This window comes from Hyla sarda, chromosome 2 (assembly GCF_029499605.1).
Source record: "Hyla sarda isolate aHylSar1 chromosome 2, aHylSar1.hap1, whole genome shotgun sequence".
Classification (NCBI taxonomy): domain Eukaryota; kingdom Metazoa; phylum Chordata; class Amphibia; order Anura; family Hylidae; genus Hyla; species Hyla sarda.
The window spans coordinates 408,020,663-408,037,154 of record NC_079190.1 but is presented as its reverse complement, the minus strand read 5'-3'; the positions used below and the strand labels follow the sequence as shown (position 1 = coordinate 408,037,154).

At 40.7% G+C, this 16,492-nt stretch overlaps 1 protein-coding gene across 4 annotated transcripts in view; it reads left to right on the top strand.

The window, feature by feature from the left end:
- DHRSX (dehydrogenase/reductase X-linked) overlaps positions 1–16,492 on the top strand; it is a 474,272-nt gene that overhangs the window by 392,413 nt on the left and 65,367 nt on the right. For all 4 annotated transcript variants that reach the window (XM_056558834.1, XM_056558835.1, XM_056558832.1 and 1 more), the window contains exon 5: positions 549–756. In XM_056558834.1, coding sequence (XP_056414809.1) covers positions 549–756 — 208 coding nt within the window. The remainder of the gene's footprint in view (positions 1–548; positions 757–16,492) is intronic.

Here is a 16,492-nt window from a genome sequence, read left to right as displayed (position 1 = left end):
CATAAACCCCTACAAAAACTGCCACTTCTTGCCCTTATATTTGTTTGTTTGTTTGTTTTTTATTGAAAATGAAAATACTATTACCAGTATACTGTAAATTGTACAGACTTAAAGAAGTACTGTGTTGTAGGACAATTTATCCCCTATATAAAGGATAAGGAATAAATGTCTGATCGCGGGCGGATTGTTGGGGGGGTCCGACTACTGAAACCAGCCCCCCCCCCACCCCCCGCGATCTGGACTCTGCAACACATATGTTGGGAAATCTGTTGAAATAACCATTTCCAATGCCATAACCTACAATTCAAAAATTTTAGGCACTCTCTTTAGAGGATGATTTTGACAGAGTGTCCACCTAATATATATAATGCAGAGCACTCATCAGGTATCCTCAGCCTTCTTACTAATATTCCAATTGACTCAAAGTCATTTTCTAGAATTCTACTCATGTTTTCACCTTCTAAATATTATTTTCAGTTAGGTTTTATTGTGTTTCTAATGTATTTAATTCTGCAAACTAATCATCAGCTGTAACTTGTTTCTTGTAGCTGGTGTAATGTTTGTCCCGGAAGGAAGAACTAAAGATGGTTTCGAAGCGCACTTTGGTGTAAATTACTTAGGCCATTTTTTACTGACAAACCTCCTACTGGACATTTTGCGGAAGTCTGGAACTAAAGATTTCAATGCTCGGGTTGTCACAGTTTCATCTGCCACCCATTTGAATGGGCAATTGAACTTTGATGATCTTCAAAGCAGGTAAAATATAGATAGAAATTGAAAATTGTAAACAAAATAAATAAAATGACAAAAGCTAATTTATAGGTAGTTAAATAAAACTAGATGCAACAAGATTGACTGTTCACATGCAACAAGATGTACTCACTTAAAGGGTACCTCTCATCAAATAAACTTTTGATATATTTTAGATTAATGAATGTTGAATAACTTTTCAATAGCATGTTAATGAAAAATATGCTTCTTTCTATTGTATTTTTCCAGATCAGTCCTGTCAGCAAGCATTTCTGACTCATGCTGGAGTCCTAAACACTCAGAGCTGCCAGCCTGCTTTGTTCACAGCCAAACAGGCTGTGAACAAAGCAGGCTGGCAGCTCTGAGTGTTCTCCTTTGTGAACAAAGCAGACTGGCAGCTCGTAGTGTTTAAGACTCCAGCATGAGTCTGAAATGCTTGCTGCCAGGACTGGTAGGGAGACCCCTAGTGGTCATTTCTTCAAAGTGGAAAATGAAATAGAAAGAAGCATATTTTTTAATAACATGCAATTGTAAAGTTATTCTGCATACATTAATCTATAATATATCAAAAGTTTTTTTGATGAGAGGTACCCTTTAAATAGGCACTGTCAGATCCCCAAACTTTTTACATGTTGTTACTGATGAAAATGTAAGACCTTTTGTAATATAGTTGTTTAAAAATGTTTGATTATTTAATAAAGAAAACAGCTCCTGAAAATCCCACCACTAGGAGTGCTGATACCTATTGGGAAACTAATCAGTCCTGCAACAGCTTGTCCAAGAGTCATGGACAAGAGATGACTCATGGACAGCTCTGCATGAGCAGACACACTAATCACCTCCCACTATCATAACGAGATACACGTCCCCTTCCTCGGAGAGGATTTCTAACACTAAGCTAATGAAAAGAGATTTTTTGATGATAGATACATAAAAAATTGAGGTACAAATTAGCTCTCCTCTGTGCTCTCTCCTGCCCTATCAGACACACAGAGGAGTGCTATCCCCCCCCCCCCTCACTTACTGGACTTTGTCCATGCTTGTGCTTCATCTAGGATATAACTATGATTTTATAAGCCACGATTTCATGATTAAAGGAAATATAATTTTCTTATGAAGTATATTAGAAAGGTTAACATCTAAGTTTTCAAAGTTTTTGAATCAGATAGTGCCCATTTAAGGCTTGCAGGGTGGGGGGAAGCTGCTGGGGACCGTCCCAGTAATTCTTGGTTCAGGCAAAATAAAGGTGAAGACAGGTTCCCTTTATTATATTTTAGTCTTTTAGGGGCACCTAAGTACTAATTCTAACTGTACAGGGCCCTGCTTGTCCTCAGTGTACAGAGCCCTGCATACAGAGCCCTGCTTTTCCTCGGTGTACAGAGCCCTGCTTGTCCTCAGTGTACAGAGCCCTGCTTGTCCTCAGTGCACAGAGCCCTGCTTGTTCTCGGTGTACAGAGCCTTGCTTGTCCTATGTGCACAGAGCCCTGCTTGTCCCCAGTGTACAGAGCCCTGCTTGTCCTCAGTGTAAAAAGTTCTGCTTGCCCTCAGTGCACAGAGCCCTGCTTGTCTTAAACTAAGAGGCATTTAAGAGGTTATTGACTGATGTTGGTTATTCAGTGTGAGTGCAGTTTGCGGATAGCAGCCATCACTCACGGTGTAAGAGTCAAATGCACATTGCCTTACTACACATTGCACCGTACAGGTATGGCCCTGTGTATTAAAGGGGTACTCCGTCCCTAGGCCACGCCCACTCCTATAGACTTGCATTGATGGGTGGGGCCATGACGTTAAGATACTTTGGCTCCTGTATCGCCCGTCATCTGGCAGCAGATGACACAGGGTGCTGCAGGAGAGTTTGCATGGGTTCCCAGCGGCAGGACCCCCGCAATTAGACATACTATCCCCTATTCTTTGAATAGGGGATAAGATGTCTAGTGGCCGGGTACCCCTTTAAGGCACAAGCGGCTACTCTGCCCATGTACAGCAGGTGTTGTCTAGGTTTTAATGTCTGTCATTTATATACTTGTTGTAATCTATCCATTTACATACATAGTGCTGTATATAGAGTGTGAAGTATTTTAATATATACTTAGTAGTAAGGACAAAGTTTTGCTTTAAATTTCAACATTTTGTTAGCCAGAACTGGCCTGCATGTCACTCTGAAAGGATGTTCCTGAATGATGTGCTAAAGTCTAAAGCCTACAATTTCCCGGCCACTTGAGAAGAGAGACAGCTATTAGAGATGGAGAGAAGGCAGAGATGTTCTGTTACAGGCCCTACCTTCCTGATTGCTGGAAACATGTATTTCCTTTCTCATTGAGGCTAATAGGTTAATTACAGTGGATATCAGCAATTTAAAAATACTACCATGTTATAATGTCCCCCAGAGGTGTAAAATAAAAAGCATAACAAAGAAAATAAAATAAAAAAGGCTCCTTGTACCTATACATATATATCCTATGTAAAAACAAGTGTAACAAAACGGGGATACAATTTAAAAGGAAACGGACAAATAACCGCACTAACACCTGAATATGCAGGGGGGTAGTGTGGGTGACCATGAGTAAAGCGATGTATTTCTTACTCCAATTTACCCCTGGGGTAAAAGGTGCAGACACCCACCCCTGGTCCAGTTTAGAGTTAATTTGTATATTGCAAGATCAGGCTTTATCTTGGGAACGGCTGAACCGATCAGGGGAAAGAATACATTGTTTTACTCAGAATCACCTACCCTAACCATCTATATATTCAGGTTAGTGGGTTTATTTATTCTGTCAGTTTAAAGAAGTATTTTAGCAGTGCTTTGTGTTCTTAAAGAGAAAATCTAAAGAAAGTAACAGACACATAGCTTTTTCAAATTTTTCCCAATCTAAAAAAAAAATACATAAATATAACGCTCTATGTATCAAATGTAAAAAGACACGAAAAAAATTTCAGTAACTGATCAAGTAGAAACTTCATATCTCTCAACCATGCATTTACTAAAAAAGGTAAATGTGTTTAGTCATGAGCCAAGGAAACTGGCCTTGTCTTGAACTGGTTAAAATTGCTTTGAACCTGAATGCAATATTTACTATTAGACTTTTTCAATGCCCTGGTGTGGTATCTTCTGAGGGATCAATTACAACGTCACAGTGATGCAGAAGAAAATAGATCACAAAGAAAAATAGGTTACTTCAAGTTACTCTGGAGAAAATGGCAAGCCCAATAATAGCTCCTGGCAGGAAAAAGGCCTACGGTATCTGCTCTGTAGTGTTTGTTACTACTATATTTACCGATCTCAGGTGGTGACCTTGGGAGAACCAAAATTACATGTCACTTCACATTAGTGGATGTGGACAGCCACCAAGACAGCTGCTCTTGTAGCTAAAAATTTAAATAAAAGTCTCAGTTCTGATGGAACCAGAATGAATGAAAACTTATAGAAGTAATCTGCAATGTCGATAGAGTCGGATCACAAAGCAATAATATTTCTATGAGATTATTTACCATTAACTGTTTTAAAGACCATCCCAAACTGCATACACGGAAACCGGTTGCAGAAACAATAGTTTTAATAACACACATGCCATGATGCCAAGTGTCCGCTGGTTGTTCCTTTAACAGTAAAGTGTCCTGAGCTTGTCACAATATACCCTCTCAAACCCTTCCCCTCTGCTTATAAAAGATGGCAGGGTTCCCTATATAGGATATTGTATGATGCAGGGGAGCTGTTCTGAAAACGGATGTTGAAAGAGGTTTTGTTCCTGTAAAGTAAACAAAAGAAGGAGGAGAATGTTGGGTACATTTGGAGCTGAATAGGTTTATTTGAGACTCAGCAGAATATAACTTACATTAATGGGGAGGAGCTTCATCAGGATTTGCAATTAACTTAGACAAAACAGAAACACTGTTACTCAAAGGTCCAGGCAGACCATCATGGTCCCATTCTATCATATGCCCATAGTAATCAAATTGCAAAATAAAGTCATAATATACTTAGAAGTCATTACCCCAAGATCACCATCTATATTATACAAGCTGAATATAGAACCATATTTAACTTGAATTTAAATGGTCAAAATTTACAATTTCATAAGAAGCAATGGAAACCATCCTAGATTATATAAGTTAATAGGCTATTATATTTAATGCAAACTATTTGGGGCCGCAAAATGTCTGAAATAATGTTTTGCATCCTTCAACAACCCCGTGCATCCAAGGGTCTCTGTGCACCCAACATAGGGTCACAGAATCTGGCAATGCACACTAAAATCTTGGGAGACTTCTAACTATATCCTCTTGATACACCAGCTACAGAATTAAACAGGCATTTTACCCTGATATCTCTTCCCAGTCTCCTGTAATACCATATACAGTCATGGCCGTAAATGTTGGCACCCCTGAAATTTTTCAAGAAAATGAAGTATTTCTCACAGAAAAGGATTGCAGTAACACATGTTTTGCTATACACATGTTTATTCCCTTTGTGTATATTGTAACTAAACCAAAAAAGGGAGGAAAAAAAGCTAATTGGACATAATGTCACACCAAACTCCAAAAATGGGCTAGACAAAATTATTGGCACCCTTTCAAATTTGAGGATAAATAAGATTGTTTCAAAAATGTGATGCCCCTTTAAACTCATTTGGGGCTAGGAACAGGTGTGGGCAATATAAAAATCATGCCTGAAAGCAGATAAAAAGGAGAGAAGTTCACTTATTCTTTGCATTGTGTGTCTGTGTGTGCCACACTAAGCATGGACAACAGAAATAGGAGATGAGAACTGTCCTAGGACTTAAAAACCAAAATTGTGGAAAAATATCTACAATCTCAAGGTTACAAGTCCATCTCCAGAAATCTAGATTGGCCTTTGTCCACAGTGCGCAACATTATCAAGAAGCTTGCAACCCATGGCACTGTAGCTAATCTCCCTGGGTGTAGACGGAAGAGAAGAATTGATGAAAGGTGTCAACGCAGGATAGTCAAGATGGTGGATAAGCAGCCCCAAACAAGTTCCAAAGATATTCAAGCTGTCCTGCAGGCTTAGGGAGCATCAGTGTCAGCGCAAACTATCCATCGACATGTAAATTAAATGAAACGCTATGGCAGGAAACCCAGAAAAACCCCACTGCTGAAACAGAGACATTTTGCCAAAATGAACTTGAGTAAGCCAAAATCCTTCTGGGAAAACATCTTGTGGACAGATGAGACAGAGATTGAGCTTTTTGGTGAAGCACATCATTCTACTTTTTACCGAAAACAGAATGAAGACCACAAAGAACACAGTACCTACAGTGAAATATGGTGTAGGTTCAATGATATTTTGTTGTTTTGCTGCCTCTGGCACTGGGTGCATTGTACAGCCCAGCGTCAGAAAGCTGGGTTTGCGTCCGTGATCTTGGGTCTTCCAGCAGGACAATGACCCCAAACATACGTCAAAAAGCACCCAGAAATGGATGGCAACAAAGCTCTGGAGAGTTCTGAAGTGGCCAGGAATGAGTCCAGATCTAAATCCCATTGAACACCTTTGGAGAGATCTTAAAATTGCTGTTGGGAAAAGGCGCCCTTCCAATAAGAGAGACCTGGAGCAGTTTGGAAAGGAAGAGTGGTCCAACATGCCGGCTGAGAGGTGTACGAAGCTTATTGATGGTTATAGGAAGCCACTGATTTCAGTTATTTTTTCCAAAGAGTGTGCAACCAAATATTAAGTTTAGGGTGCCAACAATTTTGTCCAGCCCATTTTTGGAATTTGGTGTGACGGTATGTCCAATTTGCTTTTTTCCTCCCTTTTTTGGTTAAGTTCCAATACACACAAAGGGAATAAACATGTGTATAGCAAAACATGTGTTACTGCAATCCTTTTCTGTGAGAAATACTTCATTTTCTAGAAACATTTCAGGGGTGCCAACATTTACGGCCATGAAAATATATATATATATATATATATATGTGTGTGTGTGTGTGCAAATTGAAAACATTTTGCAGTATCTTGAAATACCTTTTTTATTGGACTAACAGAATTTTGTAGAGACAAGTTTTCAGGATTCCTCCCTTTATCAAGTCAAAAGCAAATTTAAGGTCACAAGCAGCAGACACAGGTTATATCTCACAAATATGCAGGGGTTAAGACAATAGATGTGGAGAATTCACACTAAGGTAGGCCTTAAATTGACCAGCTATAGGAACATAGACTAAATAGAAAAGGATGAGAAAAAGGGGGAGGGAGCAGGGGAGAGACTGGTAATTAAGTAGGACACAACTTCACAAACCCTAAAGATACTACCATTACATCGATGATATTTTCATCATTTGGACAGAAGGAAAAGAAAAACTCATGATGCCTTTAACACATTCAATCCATCTATCAAACTCAAAATGGACTTCTCTACAGAAAGTGTGAACTTCCTGGACACTACTGTCACATTAAACAGGACCAAGCTACAAACGTTGGTGTACAGAAAACCCACAGACCGATCCAACTATCTACATAAATCCAGTTTCCATCCTTCACACATAAAGAAAGGCATCATATACAGCCAAGCCACCAGGTACCATCGCATCTGCTCCAACTCTAATGACAGAGACATGCATCTACAAACACTGTCAGAGAAATTCAAACAAAAAGGATACAAACCAAGATTAATCAAGAAGAAAATACACTTCGCCCTTCAAACACCACAGGAACACCTTCTACAATACAGAGAGATACATCCATCATCACGCGTATCACTGGTGGTCACATACAATCCGGCCCTTGAAGAAATACGCAAAGTTATCAAGGACCTGCAGCCAATATTGACGGAAGACAAGATGTTAAAATAAATCTTCCCTGAACCTTCCATCTTGGCCTTCAGACAACCACACAATTTAAATGAAATCTGTCACCAGTGTCACCTTATCTAACCGGTCGATACCGACAGGTAGTGCAGGTGACACTGATGACAACGATACTTACCTTCTCTCGTTCCATGCAGGGGATCTCCGGTAATCTTCTACGTTAGCTCCAGCTCAGGGCACCTGGCTTGGCACGGGCGGAGCTTAGTAACGTCACCGCTGCTGTTCCCAGGACCCAGCAGAGAGCAGCAGCGGCTTGGGTCATGGGCGAAGTTTAGTAACGCCACCTCTGCTGCTCTCTGCTCGGTCCAAGGAATAGCAGCGGTGACGTCACTAAGCTCCGCCCGTGCCCCAAGCCAGGTGCCCGGAGCTGGAGATAACGGAGAAGATTACCGGAGATCCCCTGCACAGAATAGGACAAGGTAAGTATTGTTGACATCAGTGTCACCTGCACTACCTGTCGGTACAGACAGGTTAGTGCAGGTGACACTGGTGACAGATTTCCTTTAAAACAAAAGCTGGTCAGCAGAAAATTACCTTCAGAAAGAACAGACACAGTCAACGGAACCAAACCCTGCACCATTCCTCGCTGTAAACTCTGCCAACATATCTGCACCAAGAATGAAGCCACCCACAACAAGACATATAACATTAAGGGACTATACTCCTGCACATCCCCAAATGTGGTTTACATGATACAATGCACCAAGTTTGACATGAGATGCTACATTGGTGAAACCAGCCGGAAACTCAACGAAAGGATAAACCTACACAGACATTCCATCAACCACCATAAAGAAAATGACTACTGCACCCCAGTTGGACACCATTTTACCCAAACAGGCCACTCCATACATGACCTTACAATCAAGATACTGAGAAGGAATTTCAAAAACACACACGGGAGAAAGACATTTGAAGCTAAAATGATACTTTTTTTAAATTCCAAAAACAGAGGACTCAATGTGGATTTGAGCTTCTTATCGCATTATCAAAACTTATCATAACCTGTACTATATACTGGATTCTCTTCTCTTTTGCATCTCACTTTGCCCTGCTTAATTACAGTCTCTCCCGTTCTCCCCCCCCCCCCCCCACACCTTTTTCTCATCCTAATCTATGTAGTCTAAGTTCCTATAGCAGGACAATTTTTCGCATATCTTAGTGTGAATTCTCCACATCTATTGTCTTAACCCCTGCATATTTGTGAGATGTAACCTGTGTCTTCTGCTTGTGAGCTTAGATTTGCTTTTGACTTGATAAAGGGAGGAATCCCGAACGCTTGTCTCTACAAAATTCTGTTAGTCCAAATAAAAAAGGTATTACAAGATACTGCAACATTTTATGATTGTGCATCTGCATCACTGGACTAATACGGCTACTCAAATTTACTATATCAAGATATATATATATATATATATATATATACACCAAAAGAGATAGGGGAAGAAAGGTGGTGTTGTGTGATTGAGACAAACTGAATTTATGATTGGTGAAGTATGAGGTTATTCAGGAGAGAGCAAATCTTATTAGAGGATTTGTAATGGGAGGGAATGGTTGATTGTGTCTAAAGTGGAGGACAGATCTCAAAGGATGAGTACAGAATAGCGTTGTAAGCCTTTGACACTTTACAGATTACTAGGGGGTCATTTCTCTAGGGCCACATTGATCTATATATTTGTGAAGTCGCAGTGCACAGCATGCACTGTATTTATGATGTGGTAGGCATTTTACGCACTGACTTGTTACTGTTGCAAAAGTTGCACAATTTTGCACAACACCCACTGAGCCAGGGAAAAGCACAGGCAGGCATTTTAAATGTAAGTTATATGGCGAAAGCAGCACAAACGGATTTTAATATTTTAACAATTTTTAATAGAAGAAACAAGGATAGCCTTTCTTGTAAGTGTCATAGGGTCAAAGTCTGATCATATGTGCAGCTAGTGTCCAATAAATGCATGCGATGTCCTTTGGCCACCTGTATAGATCTCCTGCCTATCATTCACACCTGCTGTGCAATATTAAGTGACTATTTATCAAATACATACACGAGTGTGCAAACTTGAGCCACTATTTATAATGCTGCCCCAACAAAGTGTATTTTAAACACCTGCTGTGCAACCCCAGCCATCCAAAAGTTGTACATAAACATTAGCCGGCATTTATTTATAATATTCAGACTTCTTGACAAACGCTGACCAGCTACGTCTGGCGCACATTAGTATGCACAGGCGATAAAAAACAATAGTCGCACATGTTAATAAATGACCCCCTTAAAGGGATACTCCGCCCGTAGACATCTTATTCCCTATCCAAAGGATAGAGGATAAGATGTCTGATCGCGGGAGTCCCGCTGCTAGGAACCCCTGCAATCACTCCTGCAGCACCCTCTGTCATCTGGTGCTCAGAGCGAGCTTCGCTCCGTGCCTGATGACTGGCGATGCAGAGGCCGGAGGATTGTGACGTCATGCACACGCCCCCTCGTGATGTCACGCCCCACCCCTACAATGCAAGTCTATGGGAGGGGGCGTGATGTCATGATCCTCCGGCCCCTGCATCGCCAGTCAATAGGCACGGAGCGAAGCTTGCACTGTGCACCAGATGACAGGGGGTGCTTTAGGAAAGATCATGGGGGTTCCCAGCGGCGGGAGCCCTGCGATCAGACATCTTATTCCCTATCCTTTAAGGACTATTTAATGGAGAGGTGTGGCCAAAAGTCAGTTTATATAGTAGGTGATCAAAAAGAGTTGGATGAGAGGTCAGAGGACAGTTCAAGGTGGACCTGACTAAACAAGGAAGCAGGATTGTTTATAGTTTTGTAGATATATCTGTAGATATAGCCCCTAAAGAAACAGTTTCGGTTCCAGTATTTTAACAGCAAGAATAACACAACAGTCTGCCGGTATGTTTATCAATAAATGTATTATCACCCGCAAGATAAACTTTATGCAGCTTGTAGAGAGAAAATCCTTAAATGTTTTGTCCAGACTAAAATACAGTTTAACACTTTGAATGACGCATAGAATAATAATTGATGATGCAATGTCACTGGCAGTACACAAGGGTCACCTCCATATTAATGCCCAAGTTACAACCCCTCTATTTTTATCATTGAAAAGAAAAAACAACAACATAGAATATATAAAATCTCTAAGAGCATTTTTTATCTTTATCTAAAATAGTTTTAAAAATGAAGGTCTTGTTTTCGATTACCACCGGGGTAATGTGCCTTAGCTGAAAAGGATTACGAGTTGCTCAGAAAATCCACTTGATGTTAGCTTCTGAGAAAATAGGGGGCATTGAATGTTAGCAAAGATTGCATCAATCTTGTTGCCTGGGCTTTTGATGGTAATTTCATGTGTAAGAGCTATGGGGAACAAAAAGATTGTAACATTTGTATATAAAGGTATTAAGCGACGCTGTCTTCTGGGCAGATCGATGAATGAATCAATATTGTAGAACTCTGCCCCCTGAGTGTACTGTTTAGATCCTATTCTACTGATTGATTTGTTCTTCTCGCTCATATGACTCAAGCTGTGGAGAAAGCACAAGCATGTTCAGCCGCTTGATGAAAGGGTTTTAGAGGGTTTTTTTTAATGAAACTTGTTACTCAGCAAACTTAGATGTATAATTCTTTATTTAACTTCCTGAAAAATTATGCTGGATAAACTTTAATTTTTTTATCCCGCTCCTACACTGAATTACTAAGTACTCTTTTGGAACAATTGTTTATCGTCCCAGTGTCTTTAAAATGAAGAGAAAAAAAACTTGAAATAATTCAAAATGTCCTACAATATTGTTTCTACAGGACTGTGTGTCGCCATGGTAACAAACAATAAACAAACTGTATAGCCTGATCCTGTAATCATATTCCTCCAGTCAGAATTAATTTACTGTGAGTTGCCTTACCTTTTAAAAATCATAACCCTTTCAATTTTCCACCTAAAAATCCACATGATGGCTTATATTTTTGCACCACCAATTCTACGTTGTATTGACATCAGTCATATTACTCAAAAACCTACGGCAAAACCCCCCAAAACATTTTTTGATGGAATAAAAAGTGATCAAAAAGGCACTATTTTGGACTTTGGAATTTTTTTTACATGTACGCCATTGACCGTATGGTTTAATTAACTAAATATTTTTATAGTTCAGACATTTACGCACGGTGCGATACCACATATGTTTATTTTTATTTACATAGTTTTTTTTTTAAATGGGAAAAGGTTGGTTATTCTGACTTTTATGAGGGAACAGGTTAAATCACATTTATTAACACTTAATTTTCATATTTTTTTTGCAATGTTATAGCCCCCATAGGGGACTATAACATTGCACACACTTATTTCCTACACTGATCACTGCCCGGATCTCAGGCACCGAGTAGTCATTTGGTGAACGGACGCGCAGGAGGCAGGTAGGGATCCCCCTCGTGTCCGGCAAGCTGTTTGGGATGCCGCAATTTCCCTGCGGCGGTCCCGAACGGCAACACTGAGCTGCCGGAAAGGTTTCAGTTTCACTTCAGACACGGCGATCATCTTAGATTGCCACGTCTGAAGGGTTGATACCGGGCATCACCGCGATTATAAAAAAAAAAAAAAAAAAATACACATCCGTCCATTTCAGGAACTGTCCAGAGCAGGAGAAAATCCCCTTAGCAAACATATGCTGCTCTGGACAGTTCCTAAAATGGACAGATGTGTCAGCAGAGAGCACTGTGGTCATGACAGAAAAGAAATTAAAAAAAAAGAAAAGAATTTCCTCTGTAATATACAGCTGCTAATAAGTACTGGAAGGATAAAAAATTTTAATAGAAGTAATTTACAAATCTACAAAAATGTGTGCAGCTCACAAACCACAATCCAAGGATATAATTGGTTATATGCCGAAACCCAACGGCCAGAAATAAAAATAATAAGCAAAATGTATAACCAATCCTCAAGGATCTTACCCCAAAAGGTACATAATGATGTTCAAATAAAATATCATACGATGATATTTTATTTGAACATCATTATGTACCTTTTGGGGTAAGATCCTTGAGGATTGGTTATACATTTTGCTTATTCATTTACAAATCTGTTTAACTTTCTGGCACCAGTTAATAGAAAAAAAATAAAAAGTTTTTCACCAGAATACCCCTTTAATCCGTTAATGACCCAGGACGTACCGGTACGTCCTGAGTCCTCTCCCTTTCTATAGCGCATATTTTTGGTCACTTTTCATGTCATGAAAAAAATGAATATAAAGCAATCAAAAAGTCCAATCAATACAAAAATGGTACCACTAAAAACTTCAGATCACGGTGCAAAAAATAAGCCCTCATAACGCTTTGTATTCGGAAAAATAAAAAAGTTATAGGGGTCAGAAGATGAAAATTTTAAATGTAGAAATTTTCCTGCATGTTGTTATGATTTTTTCCTAGAAGTACAACAAAATCAAACCTATATAAGTAGGGTATCATTTTAATCGAATGGACCTACAGAGTAAAGAGAAACTGCGCAGAAACGGACTCTCCCAAAAGTAACAAAATGGTGTTTTTTCTTCAATTTTGTCGCACAATGATTTTTTTTTTCCGTTTCGCTGTAGATTTTTGGGTAAAATGATTGATGTCATTAAAAAGTAGAATTGGTGGCGCAAAAAAATAAGCCATCATATGGATTTTTCGGTGCAAAATTTAAAGAGTTATGATTTTTTAAAGGTAAGGAGGAAAAAACGGAAGTGCAAAAACGGAAAAACCCGGGGTCGTTAAGGAATTAAGAAATTTTGGAAATGAAAATGAAAAGCCTTCATAAAGAGTAGCCAATGAATTGAATAGCCTCTTAGACACATTCAGGCACAGATGGCTTTTATTGAGTAGGTGTCAAACCTGGAAGCAAATATTTCCTGCCCATAAAGGATGCATACACACGCAGTGTATGAACAAAGCTTTTTTCCAGCTTGATCTCAGTGTAACTGTCCAATTACCGGGGACCACCGTTCTCCTGTTCTCTGCAGTATTACACACATTTTCATACTGTATATAGGCTTTAATTCAGTTTGTATTTTTCAGACTCTTGTTAGGTTTAGAAAGTTCAGTTTTGCCTGAAAATCTGTGCACGTTCACATACTGTTCCTGTGCCATCATTACTTTTTACCATTAAAGGGGTACTCCATCCCTAGACATCTTATCCCCTATCCAAAGGATAGGGGATAAGATGTCTGATCGCTGGGGACCCCGCAATATAGCATGCAGCACCCACCTGTATCTGCTTCCGGCAGCGCTGGAGGTTCTGGCTCCCGACCACGGGAACGGAAGATCGTGATGTCACTACTCTGCCCCCGTGTGACGTCACGCCCCGCCCCCTCAATGCAAATATATGGGAGGAGGCGGGACGGTTCTCCACAATCCAGGCCGCCTTTTGTTGGCCTTAAAGGTAGGCTGCTCCACCAGCTGAGGGGGATTTGTATGTTGCAGCTCACACTGCCAGAGAGCTGAGTTTTGAGATCTTTCTTGTGGAGTGTGGAAGCTGGGTGAGCAGAGTGCCTGGATGTTTGGAAAAGACTTGCTTGATGCCGCATGCATGGACTCAGGTGTGAACAAACACCTAAGGAACGCAGGTGGACTTTTGTTACTTTTTCTTTGATCTGCATTTAAGACTGTTTGCCAAGTGTGAATAAAACACTTAACTTTGATTTGAAAAGCCTTGTTTCCGTGCCTCTATACTGTAACCGTACCTGTCTGCAAGGGTGAGTCATAACAACAGTAATATGAAGAATCAGGCTGTGACCCCAGAAACGTGTTATAGTTCTGTATGTGTATAGAAATAAATCTTTGTTTCCCATACACTCATTTTGTTTGGTAAAATCCAAATGGCTCCAAAAATGTGGGTTTTCTGCTGATACTAAAATATACGCTGCTCACAAAAGTAAAGGGGACACTAAGATAACACATCCTAGATCTGAATGAATGAAATAATCGTATGAAATACTTTCGTCTTTACATAGTTGAATGTACTGACAACAAAATCATTCAAATTTATCAGCCCATGGAGGTCTCGGTATGGAATCACACTCAAATCAAATAAAGCATCCACCAACTCCTGCACAGTGTGTGGTGCAACATGGCGTTGGTGGATGGAGTGAGACATCATGTGCTCAATCCTATTCCGGCTCGGGTGAAGGGGCGGACCAGTCCATAGCATCAATGGCTTCCTCTTGCAAGAACTGCTGACACACTCCAGTCACATGAGGTCTGGCATTGTCTTGCATTAGGAGGAACCCAGGGCCAACCGCACCAGCATATGGTCTCACAAGGGGTCTGAGGATCTCATTTCGGCACCTAATGGCAGTCAGGCTACCTCTGGCAAGCACATGAAGGGCTGCGCCGTCCCCCAAAGAAATGCCACCACCCCACACCATTATTGACCCACCACCAAACTGGTCATGCTGGAGGATGTTGCAGGCAGCAGAATGTTCTCCACTGCGTCTCCAGACTCTGTCACGTCTGTCACATGTGCTCAGTGTGAACCTGCTTCATCTGTGAAGACCACAGGGTGCCAGTGCTGAATTTGTCAATCTTGGTGTTCTCTGGCAAATGCCAAACATCCTGCATGGTGTTGGGTTGTAAACACAACCCCCACCTTTGGACGTCAGGCCCTCATACCACCCTCATGGAGTCTGTTTCTGACCGTTTGAGTGGACACATGCACATTTGTGGCTTGTGGGAGGTCATTTTGAAGGACACTGGCAGTGATCCTCCTGCTCCTCCTTTCACAAAGGCGGAGGTAGCAGTCCTACTGCTGGGTTGTTGTCCTCCTACAGCCTCCTCCATGTCTCCTGATGTACTGGCCTGTCTCCTGGTAGTGCCTCCATGCTCTGGACACTATGCTGACAGACACAGCAAACCTTCTTGCCACAGCTTGCATTGATGTGCCATCCTGGATGAGCTGGACTACCTGAGCCACTTGTGTTTGTGTTGTAGACTCAGTTTCATGCTACCACTAGAGTGAAAGCACTGCCAGCAAGAACTGAGAAATGGTCTGTGGTCACCACCTGCAGAACCACTTTTATTGGAGGTGTCTTGCTAATTGTCTACAATTTCCACCTGTTGTCTGTTCCATTTGCAGAACAGCATGAGAAATTGATTGTCAATCAGTGTTGCTTCCTGAGTGGACAGTGTGATTTCACAGAAGTGTGATTGACTTGGAGTTACATTGTGTTGTTTAAGTGTTCCCTGTAGTTTTTTGGAGCAGTGTAGTTCTGTACATGAGTATTAGTACCTGGTGTCTGGTTTGACATGCACTTTCCTGTATTTTCTTCAATATCATATATATGTCAAAGCTGTTTGCTTTTTTTGCATCTGTTATCTTCATATGCCTGTGCTGATCTCTCATTACTCATCTAGTTGAATGTAAATGAAGTATGTATTGGGAGCTACACAGTTATGGCCACAAAGGATCTGTCACTTGACCTATGCCGAATATTCACATAATTCATTAAAGATCTGAATCATGGAAGCAAATATGAGTCACCACTCTTCACTAAAGTACAAGATTTGTTTTTCATTTTCTCTTAAACATTATTTCTGAAGCTAATATGCCTTTTTCATGACTCAATGATTGTGCAGCCCTTCACTTGCATCATTGTTTATCAGCGGGATGTGAGACTGACCAATATTTGTGTGATCCAAGTGACCAGCTGACAAATGAGTGATCGCTCGTTCCTTGGCTAATGGCTGGGTCTCTAACATCCTATTCAGCTAATAATCACACCATGTCAAAAGCGCTTAAAGGGGTACTATGGCCCTTAGACATCTTATCCCCTATCCAAAGGATGTGACAGCTGCCATGACCCCTCCCACAGACTTGCATTGAGGAGGCGTGGTGGGTGCTGCATGAGAGATTGCGGGGGTCCCCAGCAGCCGGACCCCCGCGATCAGACA